The 20,029-nt window shown below is 38.7% G+C and overlaps 1 protein-coding gene across 18 annotated transcripts in view; it reads right to left on the bottom strand.

The window, feature by feature from the left end:
- Window positions 1-20,029, bottom strand: part of NAV3 (neuron navigator 3) — a 275,094-nt gene that overhangs the window by 104,036 nt on the left and 151,029 nt on the right. For all 18 annotated transcript variants that reach the window (XM_038172953.2, XM_038172943.2, XM_072035141.1 and 15 more), the window contains 3 exons: window positions 9,719-9,827; window positions 8,941-9,324; window positions 5,160-5,279 (listed from right to left, as the gene is read on the bottom strand). In XM_038172953.2, coding sequence (XP_038028881.2) covers window positions 5,160-5,279; window positions 8,941-9,324; window positions 9,719-9,827 — 613 coding nt within the window. The remainder of the gene's footprint in view (window positions 1-5,159; window positions 5,280-8,940; window positions 9,325-9,718; window positions 9,828-20,029) is intronic.

The raw sequence follows: 20,029 nt of genomic DNA, 5'->3' as shown, positions 1-20,029 counted from the left end.
TGATTTATAGCAAAACTCCATTTTGACCAAGAAGGTCATAGAGGGCGAGCAGTGTATATATCAATTTTATGTCCTATTATTTATTATTTCATAACTACAGGACAAATATTTGTATAATTGCCATCGACACGTACTCCCAGAGCTGAATACAGCTAAAATGTTGGGAGATGGAGGGCTGAATGTGTGCACACAGTAGCGACCGTGTATAAATATAAGGACTATAGATAGTCCTTTATCTATAGTAAATTCTGGAAGCAGTAAAATGAACAGGTAATGGTTGCAACATAGTAAAACAGTGATCACATCAACACCAAACTGCAGGGACACATAGCAGAGCAAATTGTTAGCACAGTACTGAAACACATGGCATTACACAAACGTAACAGGAGAGGAAAATAAAGTATGCTGGTCCACTGAACATTATCCCAAAGGGTCCAATTCCAAATACCACCAGCAATTCCACTGTACTGCCAAACCTTTCCAGTACAAGAATAGGCATCTTATTATATTATGATTTTAAGTTTGTCTTCATGATCTCTCTCAGCCTTTTCTGATACTACGATGAAACAGGGCTCTCGGTTCAATATCCCAATGTTCCTTTTCCAGAAGTACTATATTCCAGCTCAAGGTTCATCTACTCAGATAAACACCGGAAGAAGACGTATAGTCATTCATGCAGGAAGTTAGTTAATAAATTACAGACAAAATCTGGAATTATTTTATTATAATTATAATTAATAATGTATTATGGTGATTATGGTTTGGCTGAGAACAAACAGGCCATCCTGAGTGAATCTGAGATAACTGCCAAATCTTCTGCACATGTGACAGATGGTAGAAGCATTTTAAAAACTCCCTGTGCACAAGAACTCTGAAACCATACAAATGGAGCTCAGATTCGATGCAAGAGCAAAGCAGCTGAAGCAGGTAATAAAAGCAATAAAAGCACACTAAGCAGCACAAGTACCTGTACAGCTTTGGGCTTTGTCCAAAAAGAAAAAAAAAGGTGAAAAGAATGGTGTGGTGCAGTCAAGAGGTGTGAAGGGAAAGTGATTGCACGACTTATATTTACTGTTGTGAGAGATACAGTGTGTTAAATTTGACAGGTATAGGGTATGGAAGGACAACCTGGTTGAACTCAGTGGATCTACATTACCTTCTCAAAAGGGCTTCATTAGACTTGCTTAACAGTTTTTATGGACAATGCAGGGTGGTTTGGACTGATTGCAACTAACTTTTCAATAAACTTTACTCTTTCCAAGAACATAATTCATTCTGTGTGCTTATGTTTAATCTCTTTTGGCTCATCTTACTTTGAAAAAGGTTTTGAACTACAAGAATGTTCCTCAAATACTCCCTCTAAGAGTCCCGGAGGGCAAATTCTAGAGTGTAGAGCAGGAAGACAGAACAGTAAATGAAAAGTAATATGCCACTGAGAATTCGCCCAACCACATCTCTGCTGCAAACAATGCATCTTGTTCTATAACTAATTTCTTTTGGTATCTGAAGCAAGGTAACTCACAAGGAAGAGGCATTTATAGACAAAAAGTGTCCAAATTAAAATATATATATATCAAAAGAACAATATAGCCATTGACATCTGATGCCGCCAGCATCCCTTCATCCTTTCACTTAACCATTACAATTCTTTCCCCAGAACAAGCAACTATGCTGCATTCCTTTCTATAGCAATATGCTTTCCAGAGCAGTATGCAAGCAACACTCAAGCCTTAGCTTATGTTGCATTCACGTATTTAACTTTTTAATGAAGTTGTTCAAAGGGCAATTCAATACTATTATTTGGATGAGCTCTTTCAGGCTACATAAGGAGATCCTTGAACACTTCACTTTCTGACATTCAGCAAAGAAGAAATGCAGGTGCCATCAGAAATTAGTTGAGAGTGGAATGAAGCTGGGGACCTGACTGTCTTTTTACACTGGTACCATGCCCTTAATTTTAATGAATTATTCCTGATTTATCCATGAAATGAGAATCACACTGAAAAACTATATTTTCCAGAAATGGCATTAGAGGTATCATCAGCCCACCCATCTTAAGAGTACTGTACCTCCAGATCACAAAAATAAAAAAAAAAGGTTGTAAAAAAGCTGTAATTTAGGTTGTCAGAGAAAACCTAAGTTTAATTTTCATGAAGAACATGAAGCTGCTGTCAGCAAAAGTTGCTGGCTCTATTGATGGACAGACAGCTTCTCTCCTTGGGTGCCTGTTAATGTAAATCAGATATTTGAGGCTTATAATTTATTTTATCCCTGCACAGAGATGCCAGCAGAATCCTTTACAACAGAAAGGCCTGGGAAAATCATGCCAATAACGAAAATGACTTATAATAATGACACTATAGAGAAAATGCATATGTCCTTGTCATATCTACAGGGCTGGCAGAAATGAGAATAATGCTCTTCCACAGAAGTTCATCATGCCAATAGCAAGGAATACCTTGAAACCCTGACAACTCCTTTTTTTTTTTTTTCTTTGAGTAAAAAGCTAATATATAAAATGATACATGGGATAAGATGAAATCTCAGGTACCCACATTGTTGTGAAGGATCAAAACATCTCCTGACAAACAAACAAAGAATCTCAGCAATCCCTGCACTGCTTTTTTTGACACCTGATATCGTATCATAAATTTGACACATTTTGGTGAAGATCAGGATAAACAATTTCCTTCTCTTAAGTGACCTAGAACATTTTTTCTTTGTGACCCATTTTGGCAAAGATGCGTTTTGCTGTCATCAGAACTCATAAAAATTCTTGAGTTTTTCCCACTTCCTAAACACCTTCTTGCTGCTTCAAGGAATAGCATACACTTATGCACACACACACACAAAAGTGTCAAGCACCATTAAGGTTGCAAAAATCAAGCACTGAAAAGTCAGAAAATGCTAGAATTGTGTAATCCATAATTTAAATCTGTCAAGCCTGTGCATTATGATAAAGTTTTTAATTACATGATAGCACATAGTATGTTCCATGGCACACAGTTCAGAGGTCCAGACAAGCACAGGCTTTCATTCTTTGTAGAAAGGAAAACAGTCATTACAAGGTAAATCCCACTTCACGTCCATAATAGACTTTAAGCTCAGAAATGGTGCTGGGGCTCATTCATGCAGTTTGCTAATGTCAAGAGCAGTACGAGAATGTACAGTGAAGATAGCATATATGTAGATTTTAGTTGTTGAGATCAAATAAATAGTTAATGAATACGAATGAATTACAATTTCTAAAAGTCTTGTGTCTTGCATAACATTGGCCAACTTTTCAGTAAGGACCCAAAATAGCCCCCTGACAAATTTGAAGTCCCTGCTTCAAAATGTAGCAAGCGACAGACTCAGAGATGATAGACAGAAACACAGTAGCTTTTGGCATAACATTTTTAGCCAATCTGACAAAGCTATAAACAAACCAAAACAGATTTATGTACTGGGAGATGCTGGATAAGCTCATTAATTTAGAGATGATAGCCTATATGTAGCTTCACGTGCAAAACATGTAAGTAGACACACTATAGAACAAATTAACACGTTACTAAATAACACATCGAAGCAAAGCAAACACAAAGGTTTTGAGTGGCACTCAGGGTTTGAGGAATATGAAGAAAATTTTAAAATCTCTAAATTTGGACTTCCTTTTTTTCCAGAGAAAATATGTGTAGTTTGAAATATGTGTGTGAATATTTTAAGGTAGAAAGTGCTCTAACAAATTCACATTTCAGGTGAAAAAAAGGCATACAGAAACAAACAAACAAAAAAACTATATTAACAACATTCCCTGTCTTTAATTATATGATTCCCAAACTCCAAATTTTCTACCATCTCTCCCACTTTAAGCTTAAGGTTCTTGTTCTCACATACAGAGCTCCACAAAGGTCCCTCCTGCCCACATCTCATTTCTCATTTTCTCCTTCTGTTACTGCCTGACTTCCATCCAAATTATTTTCTTAAACGCCTACTAACACTTGCTCTGGTCTTTGCATCATGTCATTACTTACATTTCAAATAACCAACCCAAACTATCTAAAATTGACTTTTTTCTGCAGGTTAACAAATGCTAATAAGTCAGCTAAACTACCACTCTCCTCCCCTTCCCCCCCCCCCCCCTTTTTTTTTTTTTTAAGTAATTGGAATCTCTAGATGAAAATTACCTTCTATGTCCCAATGCACTGCATGTTTGATTAATGATGACTATATCTGACTCACATCACAGGTATGTTTTCACCTTTTTCACTGGAAAACTGTGAGAAATGAAAGTAATATCATACCTAGATTATTATCCCAGAACTTCTTCAAATAATTTGCCAGGTTTGTAAAACCAAAGCTGCTCCACAAACCTTTTGTCCTTTCCTCATTAAACACATTGATTTTAAAAAGATGGGACTGAAATCAAACCCCTAAAACTCAAGAATGCCAAATTTCACAGCTGCTGCTTATTTTTGTGATGGTCTTACCAAAACCTCAGAGCTCACAGCTCTAAATTCTGCAAAAGTAGGGCTATGGATTTGTATTCCTCAGAGATGGACACAAGCCACCAAATATGAATCTACTTTCAGCTCAAGGAAAAGAAACAGAAAACCCTTGTCTAATCTGCAGAAATGGGAGTATATTTTTATGCTCCCACCTACATATACATGTATGAGGGCATGATAGTGTTATCTCTTTTCACACTGCGTAAACAGTGGAATATAAACCCCACTTATCGCTTCCCACTGCTCATGAGCAAAACAGGCAGAAAACAAGGCTCTCGTTCCAACCAATCCCAAACATATGTTCTGACCCACTTCATCAGGCTCTCTGCTGCCTAGGGACTGTGTGTCCCTATGATCATCTACTGACAAGCAACCCATAAAAATCATGAGTCAAGACTGCAGGCAAGGTCTCAGCTCCTCAATATTTTCTCTCACATATTCAATAATAAATTCTTCCTCTAATTCCCCTTTCTTTGTGAGAAATTTGCTTTTTCCCTACCCATTGTGGTATTTGGAATATTCAGTGGTCACAAATCTAGCAGTCTTTGAAGCACTTTGAAGTGCTTTCTCTTGCTGTTCCTTATGAACAGAACAGTGATATATTAGCAGGTATGAAGGATGAAAAATATCTAGAAAGCTCAGACAGCTTTTTACTAGGAAAAGCACCGTTACCTGTCTGCATCCACAGTCACGTCATGAACTCCTCTCTGAATGACATCTCGAGAAGCAGCTAGGTCTGGTATTCGGTTCAGACTTCTCGTATATAGGTTGAGTCCTCCATCTGTCATGTACCTGAAAATAAATGTGTGGTCAATCAGTGGGAAATACAGCCATCTGCCAAACATGTTTCACTCTAAAGTTAATGGACTGTGGAATTCAGATGTTTAAAGTAAGGGCTGCCCTGTTGGATGGTAGACTTATATTAAATATTCTCAGCTTATGTACCCAGTGCAGGGAGATCAGGTACATGCTCATTTTCTGGGATCATTTACCTTCTTCTGTGAAGGCTTGTATGGAAACCTGCTTTGCTAAAATATATTTATTATTTGCCAAAATAAATTTATTTACATTTGAGGACTGAAGCCCTCAAATTACCTTCATACGTTTTAAGTACATTGTAAGTGCTGTGGTCTTATCAAAGAACAGGACTAGATGAAAAAAAGCGTAACTCTAACAGAACACAAACAAACATATAAAACCATCCATCTAAATGGGAATAGAAATTGAGAACCTAAATCCACAGTCCCTACTGGGATACAATTGCTTATATATGAAGATAGATGCTGCTGAAGCCCTTACAATGGTATTTAAGAATCTGTTTCTACCTGTGTTCCCCTTTCTTGATTCTTACCACTTCACATTACAGTAAATGACTAATGAATTCAACAGTGAGAAGAGTGCTGCTTACTCACTAGAGAACCATTAAAAGATGCTGAATTTCAAGCAGCAGCAATAATTTATGGAATGTCTACCTACAGTTTAGTTAGCTCTGTGAGCTGTTTAAATTGGTGCTTATAACTGAGCAGTACCATGAGCCTGTCCCACTCTCAAGATCTTTCCGTTATTTTCTTAAAGAACCTTGCATTAAACTGTCTTTCCTCATAGGTTCCTGTTTTAGTGTGGTTTTTGTTTGTTTGTTTTTTCCTGCTCTCTTGCTCTTTTTTGATAACTGAAAAATGTTGGCATACCCCAGCAAGCCTACTTTTCATTTGTGAAAAAAGAAAATTTACAGGCTTAGTGAAAAAAGCACGGTCCCATTGCTGGAAGGATGGTGAAAATGATCTACCGGAGTTCATTCCCAACTAAAACAATCTTTAACACAAGTTCTCCTAGAACCATGAAATGATGCCCTTCAAATCCATCCTTCATCCGAAATCTGTGTCCAAGTACACAAACACTTAACTTCAGTAATTCCACACAGAATCTGAAGCACAGGCCAAGGCACACAAGCACTATTGGTGCTCCAGATGTTGTTTTGGCCCTCGCCCTGCAGTTCCTTCTGGAGATGATTTAATTTAAATCAACTGATCTTTCTGTCCAAGAGACTGCAGGACTAATACAGCAGTTCAGGAGCATCCATCACCATACCCACAATGTGGGGCATGTGAACTGGTCCAGATTTGGAGTGCAAAGATGTCGTAGGCAAGATCTGTGAGACAGCAAAAGCTTGGGACTACATTGTGTCCTGGATGGCAATCTGGATGAAGGTAACCTCACATGCATTAAAACACAAAGGGTTGATTTGTTTATTTTTAACTAAACTCTAAGGTATTTTATCTGCTAGTAAAATCTGGCCTGCAGTTCAAAAAGGGATTTCTGAAACTGTGAAATCTGGAGTCTGTAGACAGTAACTTCATATTTGTCTTCAAATGTTAAAAAATATATATATATCAATCTTGCACGCTAGTTTTATTCTTTTAGTAAAGACAAAATTTATAGCTTTTGAGAGATTATTTAGCAGGGGTGAATTATGCACTAGATTCCAAGGCTCTTAAATTGCATATTAAACTTGGCCATGGTGTGAATGCAATCCAGTCTATACAGATTTTATCCTCTATAAATAAGGCCTGAATGGAGAGACTTAGCAAGTGCAACAGGCATTCCTCACACTAATTTCTAATTACTGCTGCATTCCTGTCCCCAGGTACTTAAAGTAATTAAACTGAAAATGGAAGAGGAATAAAGGAGATAAGACTTTACATGCCTCAATGAATCCCGAATTTTCAGACCTTATTAACTTGTTTTTAACATTTACCACACCTAAGAATGTTAACTGAGCACATTGTAACTTACTGTCTATTGAGTCATCCTTATTACTGATGCAAAGAAAAGTCACACAGCAAGATGACTATATTCATTCTCCAAAGTGATAAGCTAATTAATACAATTCATCAGGCACTGCAAAGGACTCCCCCCTCCCCTTTTTTCTTTCTTTTTTTTTTTTAATAAACCCATGCATCCATTAACAGCAGAATTTATATTTTCTTTATGATTAAAGGTATTCAGACATTAAAGTATTACATTTTCAATATTACTTTTCTCTGTTTCTGCATTGTAGACAAGTGATTCTGACCTCTTACTCTTTACTCCTTGTTTTCTTAATTGCACTGTGTTTTCTAGCACACATGAATATGGCATCCTACTTGACAGCTACTAATGCTGTGCTGAACAGTTGATAAGCTTATCAGCACTCCTTCATTTACAGATCATTGAGACAGTGCACCAAGGAGACAGACGTCTTTGCTTTCTTTATAGTTATGGACTTTCTAGAGATCTGTCTTTGGATGCTGCTTGAGGTGATACAATACTCTAGACAGAGGTTGGAACACAAACTTAGATTTGTTTTTAGGAATGCATCATAATTCATCAACCACCATTCTTTAATCATAGCTATACTTCAAAATAAAAGATTAGATTGACAGCAGGAGTCCTAAACATGTACAGAGCCAAGCAGTGCAGTGTGACATAGCCATGGTCTCAGTGGGACTTCTGTTCAAGCCAATGTTACCTCAGACACCCAGGATCCTTGAGATGCCAACAAGATCTCCACTAAAATAATGTTTTTGGAAGCACTGAACAGTAATTTAAGTAATTTTTTTTTTTTTTAATGATCCTTTAGAACTTTTAACTCACATAGGAGTGAATAATCATGTTAATATGATCAACATAAGAATTGTTAAATAGTAATTTGAAACTTTTTTTTTCTGTTATCTCAACATAAAGGGCCTATACTAGATATATATACAGATCAACTGTAAACTTAACCATCAACAAATATAAATAATTAAAACAACAACAACAAAGTTTATTTTACAGAGGAAACTTAACTTCCCCATGAAAAAAGTACTCCCTCTCACTATCACAGGGAATACAGTATGCCAAAGGCAATCAGTAGGCAAACAAAAATGAAAAAAATTGTTACTCTTCCTCCTGGTAAGCTAGGACAGGAACTGATCTATTGTATCAAAAGACATTCCACCAGCTCAGATGTTATGCACAGTTGAAAAACTGAGGTAGCTGTTTAGAACACAGAATATACTAGACAGTGTCTAAAGTAGTAACAGTGAAAGTCAGGCCTGTCCCCAACTGCTTTTCATTAGCTGCATCCAATACCATATCTATCATCTCAAATAAAACAAAAATACTGACAGGTGACCCATCTCAGACCAATCGGAGCAAAATGATGGTTTACCAGATAATTATGAAATTCCTAAATGAAATACCTGTGCTCTTATTAAAGTTCATCAGAAAGTCATATTGATGTGAAAGGAGAAGACTTGAATTTGAAGGCAGGCGAGAACATCATTGGCCGTTTAGGGGGTTAATTTTATTATTTTTAATATGTACATTTCTATGTGGCATCCATAATGCTTCGACGTGTGCCATAATTTATCAGGAAAATCCTAATTAACTTGCCAATGACACATATTTTCAAATGGAAGAAAGTGCTTACCCACTATTGATGTCATCAGTTCTAAGACTCTTCCCAAGAATGTCTCCATCACTCATGTAGCCACCAGCGTCAACTTCAGAGGACATGTCCAAATCACTACCTCCCTTCTCACTCATGTCAATCTGAGAGATATTTCCAAGGCGAGAAACTGCTGCTCGGCGAAGCGGGGTGGTATACATGAATCGAGAAGGGTCTGTGTGTATGAAGCGACTCGCGCTGCTGCGAGGATAACCAGCACCCAAAGATGGGGCATCTCCTGCCTGCAGCCGAGGGCTGGCCTGCCCTAACCTCCAAGTCACTGGGGTGGACCGGCTTGTCAAGCTTGGTATGCTTCTTCCATTCACCTCAGTTGTCACAGTGCTGTCAAAAGTTGTCTCCAACGTGCTGCCAATGCAAAATGGAGAAGTCAGTGAACTGTGCTTTCTCTCTTCTTGAGAAAGAAGGAAAAGCAAAGGCTGGAAAATTGTGTGTGTGTGTCTGTCTGTATGCGCACACATGTTTGGGTATATAACAACCTTCACTTATAAAAGAACCTAAAATAAATTTTAAAGGTTTTAAGGAGATGTATAGGAAGCAACATGCATTTTTGTGAATGATTGTATAAGACACTGACAAAAAAAAAGTACATTACAGACATTTTTAAGAGGTTGAGGGACTCTAGAAAACAACATGTGTGGTGTCATAGTTAATTTTCCCTTACAAATCTGTAATTCATACAGCAAGTAATAATGCTCTTCTATAGACCACATTTTTAGCAGTCTACACATAAGCAATATACCTGTGGCTTATCTGGGTCCCTCTAAGGCTGGACATAGTTTCTTCCAAATTCTGTCTCAGGTCTGCTATATTCTTTACAGTTCTCATTCTTCTTGTTTCAGGGTCTTCCCCTGGAAGAAACCAACAAAAGCAGCATACATCTCAGTGCATACAAACATATAAAGTTGCATACAGTGCATGTATGTGTTCACAGCTGAGAAAACACACATATGACTGTAAATACCTCTGTAATAAAACACATATCCACCTATAAATAGAATTTGGTATGTAAAAAACTACACTGAAGAGAGCCCTAGCAATGAATCCCTGATAGGGCCCAAATCTGTTAATGAAACTCAGATTTATAGTGTTGGGATTTTTATCCGCTGTAATCACGGCACAATGCAGCCTCAGACCACTTGATACATTACACACACCCTTTTTACTCCTTGACATTTTACATGTCTTGGTAAGAAATAAAGCCACAGTAAATCTGTGTCTGGAAAGAACTGGGATGACTGTTACAACAGCTCTTCAGTATGCACTTAACATCCAGGCTATTTCAGAGTACTCTAAGTTGGGCACCTAATAAAGCATCTTTCCTGAACTGAAGGAGGAGATAATGTTTTACTTGAGATAAAACTCAGAACACTCCAAACACATGCATCATTTATACAATTACGGCATTTAGCTTTCTTTGGGAATCCACTGTGACAATTTAGTCTGGTTTTCTGAAAAGAAGAGCCCACAAAACTTCACCTGAGACATCCTGAGTCATGTACATTTCATGCAATCACAAATATATACATGTATATACATATACCATGTTAGAAATTCATAATCCTGAAAGAAGCATACATATATAAAGATTTTGAAGATAAAGAAATGCATCTTTTCTAGCATATTCATATATCAAGGAATATTAATTCAGTCTTCTTTTGTAGAATTAGGGAATTTCAAAACAAAAACTGTGACAAAGTAACTGATTTATTCTAGCTGTGTCCCATATATGTTGCATGAAAGAAGGCTAGCAAGAAGCATTATTATTATAGTTATGTGTACAATGATCAACATGATGTGTAAATTTCTTTTCAACTCCATCAATGAAACATTTCAAGTCATACCTCATCTTGCTAATCTTACTGCTAATTCTCAAAAGTTATCATTAATAATGATGATGTGCAATCACTAAACATATCTGCAATATTTAACTCTATATTCCAGCACTCCCATCCAGAGCAAGCTTCTAAGTTATTTACAACATTGAGAAATTGTTTCATCTTTGAACACATCTGTCATGAGTGAAATTAAACTCACTTTTTCACCATCACTTGTGAAGTTAAACTCAACATCATACAAAAATCAAGATCAGAATTCCAAGCACAGGCAAAATACCATATAGCACTATAGTATTACACTATTGTAAAACATAAAACACAAATGAAGATATACATCTTCAAGTTACTGTACTTTTTATTCTGTTGCAATCCTTCTTTCTTCCATGTTTGTGTGTAAATTTAAACAAGTATAAATTCAACTAAGGTGATGTCTCTGAGGAAAAGCATCGTTTACCACGCAAATGACAGATAGGGAATATCAGGGGACAAGAGAACTGGGGAATAGTCAAGGTATTCTAGAAATGTTAAAAAAAAAAAAAAAGTCCAAAGGTCCTACAGAAACAAATTCTAATAAAACAAAGTATCTAAATGCAATCTCTGTTTGAGGGCAAGGGTTAAACATACTAAGGTTAAATTGCAGCAGAAACACAAGCACTGGTTTAGCATAGGTTTACAATAAGCACGTTTAATATAGACAGTGACATTTATTTCAAATATAAAGGAGAACCTGCAGAAGCAAATGGTATTTGAACAATGGTTCACTTAAGCTTTTTCAATTTTGAATTTTGAGGTCTTTGAGCTCTTTGACAAACTGAATTGCTACTGTACCTTCCCCTCCAGCCCAGCCTTGTGATTGCCTGATCACTGTGCAGGTACTTATAGAAAATCTCAGCTCTTGGCAGTACATGGAAAGAAGTTATTCCATACAGATTCCATATACACTTTCTGTCTTCCTTGATAGGCCAAGGATGCATGGTACTAGTCAACATACTCTGCAGTGGTGGTTCAATGTCAAGCTAGCTTTGGCACCAATGCTGTTTTGAGGTTTTCCCCACCACTGTCTATGCCTCCTGTCCTCCTTGCTGCATCCAGAAGTCCTTCAGGAAATGCTGTTAGATTGTTTTATTGCTCTGAATCAATTATCCTATGGTTTCATGGTCAAACAGTCCATAAAGCTCTGGGTTGGCAGCAATGGAACTGACAGTGTGGGTAGGGACAAATGGTGATACAGCCCCAACCCTGTTGCCAAACTCTCTATCTTGTCAAGGCACACCCTGACAGTATGACCATCCACAAAATTTTGCTCCATAAAATAAGACGTCTGTGTGCATTTTCACATGTAATACCTCGAAGGAGGCAAATGTTCACAGTCAGACTGAAATTACCCCTCTTGCTCCTGTTTCAAGATAGGCGTGTACTCAGCCAATCACCTTGCCATGCATGTACATGCATGGATCCCATATGCTATTTACAGAAGTTTCTACACCATTCTGGAAACCCCCATGGGGCAGAAGCTTGGTACCAAGGCTGTGCTGGAAACCATTTAATCCTGTTAGATTGAGCCTGCTGTTGGTAACTCACACAGTTCCAAGGCAGACTGTCCATGACTACCTCCATGCAGTTGCCTATGGTGTGCTCAGTTCCTCACTGTCATGGCATTACCCCTCCAACAAATGCACTCAAATTCACTTTCAGGAGAGGTGCACATTATCATCCTGACACAATACCTGTATGGGGGACACCCAAGACCTACTAACCTGCCCTTCCTCAAACCCGAGGTGAAACAGTAGCTTGCATACAAGGTATAAACCAATATTCTGTTGAAAGACAAGTTTCAGGGTGTTGAGCAGGCAGAATTAAGGCAAAACAACCATTTGCCTCCATACTTATTAGAGGAACTAAATATAATCCATATGTGGAGTGACTTTGCCTTTTCCTTCCTGTTTATCTTTGCCAGTTGTCCTTTGTTGTATGTTAACACTGCAAATTCTTGCAGCAAAAATGACAGCAACTGTCTTTTTTAATATATATTGCACAATAACTAGCATAACAAAGCCTTAAGGTATAATTGCAATACCAATAATAATAATAATAAATAGGTACATATATATGGCAAACTGACAAAATATGTTTTCAGAGAGAATAATGTTTCATCTTTGGAAAAATAACACCATAAAAAGTAGCACTCCTCTATCTTAGAAAGGTGGGAATTTTGACGTCTAATCTCTTGATCTCTCAGTGACACAAGGGGTAATTTCAAAACCATTCCACTACATTTTTTTTTTCCAAAAAATATTACTGGAATTTTATGATCTTGAAATACTAGATGGTACTATGTACAAAATACTAATTACCGTAACTATTAAGTGTTTTTCAAAATAACTGTTCTTTTTCCTTTCCCTTTTTCTCTTATTCTTTTTCCTTTCCCTTTTTCTCTTAAGGCTATATTGATAGGGTTATGATGTACCACAGATTAATAAGTCAGAAAGTATAAACAATTGAACGTGATGCTTGAGAAATTTTCTGCACTGAGTGCAAGACCCTCAGACCTGACTTGCACCTGATGTTACCTACATTTTCAGGACAGCACTGTGGCTCCTCACATACATCAAGCCTTCTTCAACAGGACCATAGGGATGAAGAATACACACATCATTCTGAAAGCCAGATACATCTTGTCTGCCAGAAGAGACACTATGGTGCTTATTGCAGCAGGATTTAGGCTCACTGTATGGGTTCAAAGGGAACCCAGACTCTCCTCAACACTCTCGTATAGCAAAAAGTACTACCAGCATACAGTGTACCCTTATTTGCAGGCACTCATATATCAGAAATGGCTTGTTATCTCAAGTGACTCTGTTTTGCATATTGAAGAAAATTCATTCTATTTGATGCATAGAGAGGATGGGATAAGAAAGACTAAAACTAGGGCACCATGAAACTTTCTTTCAAAATTCCATTCCTCTTACAAGAAAGTCTGATGTAAATATTTTACTGACCCCATGACATATAATCTGCTCAATCACTTGTAGTTTCATCATTTGTGTTAGACATAAACATTCCAAAATATTGTCCCCAAATTCCTTCTTATAAGCAGTGAAACACTACACGTTCTTTCAGTAAATTTCTAGAGAAGATACTCCTCTTTTTTTTTTTTTCTTTTTTTTCTTTTGTGTGAGGTACATACACAGGAAATCAAAAATAAACATCTTACAGAAATCACTAATCACTTAGGTTAAATTTTTACATTCAATATTCTGAAGCTTACCCATAATTGCACATATAAGAATAACCTTCATGATCATTTTAGTACTTTCATGCATGTAATTACAGCCCAAAGCAGAAAATGAGAGGATAATAATTCCATTAATTCTGTGATGTTCACAAAAGAATTTACAAACAATAACCAGCTCCCCAGAGAATTGTTTTCTCTTAGACATTAACTCCACTCACAAAGTAGAGTACCCATATTAGTCTGCATGTGGGGAAACTGAGGCTCACGAGAGAACAGGGATTTGTTCTGTGACACAGCTGAAGAGGAGCAGAAGGTGGAGAGCTCAGCTGTCTTTGCTAACAGTAATCTCTACAAGAAACCCTTTCTAGCACACAACTGTAGCCTAATATAGTTTAAAGGTAGACATAAAAAGAGAATACTTGTTTCTTTGTTATTTAGAGATGATAGCTTTTGAAATTACATGTAGAGCAAAAATTTTATCCTGAATTTAAACACTCTCAGGGCTAACACATCCACCAGAAAAGAACCTCCAGGCTAGACATGCTATATAACCCTGGAAAAGCAAGCAGACACTTCAACCATTTGACTGGCTGAAGAACAAAGCTTTGGAAATGAACACTTTGAGCACTCTTACAAAGGACTGAGAGATGAAAAGTAAAGCCAGTAACACAGAAGCCTTTTGAAGCATCTATGACTCTGGACTTCAAATGATCACTGGCATGTACTGATACAGCTAAACTGTGAAACCATGGCACTAAAAATTCCACATATATGGATGAAATTATCAGCAGAGGGAAAGGGAAAGCAATAATGGACAGTTTGTAGGTAGGCCAAGACATTTTCTATCTAAACCAAACCTTGAATTTGAGATTACAATTTAAAATTCATGAGGATGAATGTCATGAAAATTAAATTATTTTACAGTGAACTAATAGTACCTAAGTGTTTTACCTTATTTTTTCAAACAGCTTAAGAAAACTCACTCAATTATTCACACACAGTTACTGTCCATGCACTCGTCAAAAGTGATTTATGCATTCATCTTAATTTCATGCAGTCTTCAGAGGTAAGAGTAAGCAGGCTAGCAAGAAATTACTAGACCCTATTTTTGCATACTATGGCAAACAAACCCAGTTCTGTCTCATAAAATCACTGTCAAGATCAAAAATCTGCTCCATGCGAATATGTGCACATACTTTGGTCTCCTCCTTCTCTTTCTGATTTCAAGTCAAAGTTAACTTACCTAAAATATCAGTATAAAGGACCTGTTCTAGGTCCCCCAGCATTGTTATTATGACATCTTCATCCAGATGTGCAGTCCCTTCACGCAAGCAGCCTTCCTCCTCCTCCTCTGCCCAGTTCCTGCTGGGGAAATGGGATGTGCAGGTTGCATTTTCATCATCTGATTTCCCCCTCTCCTCATTATCAGTCCCAAAGCCTTCATCTGTATGCCGATCTCCTGACCTCCTGGATGTGCTGTTTCCAGCTGGTGGTAGCACCTGGAACGCTTGGGGTGTGGTGAGACCAGAGTGGCAGAGAGAGTGCACCGAGCGTGAGAGTGCCTTGGAAAGTGAGCTTTTGTTCCCAGCTTCTGTCTCCCGCTGATGGTAACTCTGGCCGGACTTGGAGGCGTTCCCAAACCAATTCTCCCTATATGAGTATCGCCTCTTCTCCCCTTCACTGGTGAGCGTGAGATTGGTTAGAGACTTCTGCTTCTGAAGACGAACACACCCTCTTCTAACCTCCTTGCCTTTAAACACTGACAGTTCAGCAGATCGCTGCATCTTTCGGGCTGTGGCTTCACCTCAGTCAGATTTCATATTTCTGAGACAGGCAGCAGTTCAGCTCTTCATCAAGGTCTGGAGGTGACCCTCCCAGTACTGCACACTGCACATCCCAGGAAGAACATCCTCGCACTCATAATGAAAAGCACAGCTCAAACATACAGTGTATGTAGTGTAAATGACGAGACAGACACAGTCATTTTCTTTAAAATTATGCTGCTGTCTCTGCTAAGCCACTTCTCCCCCGTCACATTAATCTGCCGTACTTACAGTCATTTTCACTTGGATTTCTCTCAAGCAGAAGAGAGTTGATCAAACACTCTGCTCCAGCACAGAAGTAATCCCAAAAGCCAACTGTGTTTTCCCCTCTCCATCCAATCACTGGTCTCATCAGAGTGGTGGGCCTGCATCTCTGTCTACAGCTGCTGAGGTCTGAAATCCAAAGTAGGCACAAGTGCTCTCGGGTGTTTTTCCCCCCTCTCACCAGATCATGACTGATCCCGGCGCATGGCTCTTCACTTCAGATGGGCTGACACAGAATTGCAAGTACAGCCTCCACGTCAGAGCTCAATAAAGAGCCAAAATTAACCACTGAAGCAAAGCTCTGCACAAGCTTCCTTGCATTTTAGTATTCAACCTGCATTCCCAGATATATGACTCTTCTCTGCTACTGCAGCGAAAGCTGCTGGCTGCCATGGCAGCAAACATCCTGGTGAATTAAACCGGAGACACAGAATCCTCTGCCCAGTTTTTACAGTGCCACAGGTTTCAAGAAACAGCTCCACCTGAACGGGATACTACAGTCATAGACCTAGCTCACAGTCAAATGATATTTTTCTCCCTGAAAGGTAAGGATGATGAACTATTTCTTCCATATCATTGCTACTCCCTGTGCAGGAAGCTAATAGCAGATTTGCAAATGGACCTTGAGCCTTGCAATTTCTGTTATAAATAATAAAAAATATATAATTTAAGATAATAAAGAAGTTAATAAATGGAACACAACAGCACCTACCCGGTAAGGTGATTTATAAATGGAAATATTTTGTTTCTTTCTGCTTGAAATATACCCTTTTTGCATCTCTGTGAGATTCAGAGGCTAGTATAGAATTAAAAAGCTGTGAAAAAAATAACTGCTTCACAATCTTCTGAATAAAAACATATTAAAAGAAATAGTATTTTTCTTATAAAACAATTCAATATAATGCCTGAACTAAGTTCTCCAGATCTAAATTTTGTTTTTAAATAATATAACAAGATGGAAAGAAGGCTTTATGTTTAACTATATACCTTTTCAGTGAAAAAGATATTAGTTCCAGAAAAAAAAAAAAAAGAATAAAAAAAAAGGATAATAAAGAACTACCTGAACTGACTTCTAATTTCTAAATGCAAATATTTTATCTAGGGGCAACTGATTCATAAAATGTTACAGAGAAATCTACAAACATGAAAACTGCTATATAAGAATATACTGCTTCTGTCAGCATTAAAATATGCTTGTCTCAAATCCCTGGGAAACCTTGACAGGGAAGTAACCTTTAAAAATGCCACCCTAAGAATTACAGACAATGCAGATACCCTGAATGAATAAATGGATGTTAACAGAAGGCTCAGTGCACTTCTTGCTTTTCACTAGCTCAGTTTACAGCTTTTTAGACATATAAGAAAAACAAATACAATAAAACATAGGGGAAGCTTCTAAGAAATTTTAAAGGAAATGTATATTTTTTCCTAGAAAACCCTCAAAAACCCTCATAAACACAGAAATAATCTAGAAAAAAAAAATCAGCAGTCTCAAGCAACGATGAGTTTCCATATTGAATCACTGACACATTCCTAGAAAGACAGGGACCACAACAAGATGTGATACCACTCCTCCTCCCCACCTTGCCCACAAAGTCAAAGTTAGAGGGGAGAAGAAGAAAGCTGTCCTCCTGAGTATAACATAGTCCCAAATATTAAATGTCTGCCACTTTATCAGCAGGGAAACAAAATGTAACACTTGAACGGTTGCACCATTGAATTTACTCCCTGGGTCTGCTGGGCATGGCGGCATATCATAGAATCATAGAATATCCCAAGTTGGAAGGGACCCATAAGGATCATTGAGTCCAACTCCTGGCACCACACAGGTCTACCCAAAATTTTAGACCATGTGACTAAGTGTACAGACCAAATGCTTCTTAAATTCAGACAGGCTTGGTGCAATGACTACTTGCCTGTTCCAGTGTGCAACCACCCTCTCGGTGAAGAACCTCTTCCTGATGTCTAGCCTAAACCTCCCCTGCCTCAGCACTGCTGAGCACTGATAGGACCCCTGCTGCAGGTCCTATCACTGGTGATTAAGGAGAATTGGTCGGCACCTGCCTCTCCACTCCCCGTCATGAGGAAGTTGTAGGCTGCAATGAGGTCTCCCCTCAGCCTCCTCTTTTCCAGGCTGAACAGGCCAAGTGACCTCAGCCGCTCCTCATACGTCTTCCCCTCTAGGCACTTCACTATCTTCACTGTCCATATGGGCCCTTAAAAGATTTTTTATGACCATGCTTGTGCCTGCAAGCACCTCATGCACTGGAGGGGATGCTCACCCTGCCCAGACTCTGTCAGCAGGGCTCCAGCACTGCTCGAAAACTCCTGTGCTGAAACACACTACCTGCACACATCCTGGTGTCGTGGCAGGAAGCCCTGTGGGATGGCTGAGAAGGACACTGAGAATGTCAGAAAGGTCTTGAAAGGCTGTCTTTGGAAGATGGAAATCGCACAATGAAAGGCAAGCTCACTTTTCTCCCACTTAATGGTTCTGAAACCTCAGTTTATATTAGACGTAATACACCATTCACAGTCACTATGTTTCAAATGATTTGGAAGGACAATTAAGTGGTCCTTCACAGCACCGCAGAATCAAAGGAACAGGGTCTTTTCCTTCCATAAACAGCAAGGCTGAATCTCCCTGATACTCCAAATAAATGAACAGCAACTTCCTCACCTGCCGTTTCTTGCCCAGACAGCTACCACCCGTGGCTGGTCTCTGTGGCCAGCTGTAGGTGGCCATGTTCTGCCTTCTTGCTGAGCGTGCCTGACCACACAAAGCAGTCATGACTTCAGTGCTAGATCTGGCCTCCCAGTCATGACTTCAGTGCTAGATCTGGCCTCCCTTAGCTCTGCAGACAAGACTAAGCATTTCCCTGCTAAGGAAGTACTGCATGGTGCAGCACTCAGCTCTCAGCATGGACAACCAGACACCAGTCTGCTAGAACTAGCCAGGCATATTTAGTCCTCTTTCTAGCAGGTAGCAGAAAAACTTATGGCAATGGATGAAATACCTTCACCTGGTGAGCTGCACCAAACCCCCTGTACAATGTTGTCACCCCACTCCAGGCTGCCAGGATCTTGGGTAGGGGTGTAGCTGAGTCCTGGGCCATTCAGTGGGCCTCGGTGACTGCTGACCTCTTATTTTCCCCACCTGAGCTATCCTCTGCAGCCCAGCTTCAGCAGGACACAGGTCATGAGCCACTGTCCAGGGACGGGAATGACATTTGAGCTATGTGGGAGCCACACAAGGGTAGCTGGCAGCTACCTTTTCCTTTTGTACATATGTTAAAAACACAATGAGTCACATGCTGGGATCTGGAGGTACTAGGGCTACTCACAAAACCTTTCTTCAGCACTCATGTATACAAACAGTATAAACTACAGCCCTTAATATGAACTTTTCTCCCATGAATCCCACTGCCTCACTTGGTATACAGATCGTCATGATCATCCTTCAAGCAGATACATATGTATATTTGGACCAAGTGCTCAGCACAAAGAGCACTGAATTTATCCTCCTGCTTTACCATACCATCTCTGCAGGCTATCATTCAGGAAAGTATAAAATTGCAATGTGGAAAATTCTCAAGTTTCCTTATTAAAAATACTTTTTGCAAAACTCATTCTTCTATTTTAAATGTATGAAGTAGCAATGAACAAATAAATCTTTCTAAACTAACCAGACGGTATAGGAGACCAGAGGAGAGCAAATGTCACAACGGAGCATTATTCCCCAACTACCTTGCAATTCAATGTATTCTTCACTCAGCACACAGAAATACGCCTAAATAAAGAACAGCATGGGAATTTCCCCAACCCATCACAATCAGTGTAATGTATCACATTATTTTTACTGTCTCTTTCATAAAAGGAATTATAACAACTAG

Source organism: Anas platyrhynchos, chromosome 1 (genome assembly GCF_047663525.1).
Source record: "Anas platyrhynchos isolate ZD024472 breed Pekin duck chromosome 1, IASCAAS_PekinDuck_T2T, whole genome shotgun sequence".
NCBI lineage: Eukaryota > Metazoa > Chordata > Aves > Anseriformes > Anatidae > Anas > Anas platyrhynchos.
Note: the sequence above shows the minus strand (reverse complement) of the source record. Positions and strands in the feature narration are given on the sequence as shown.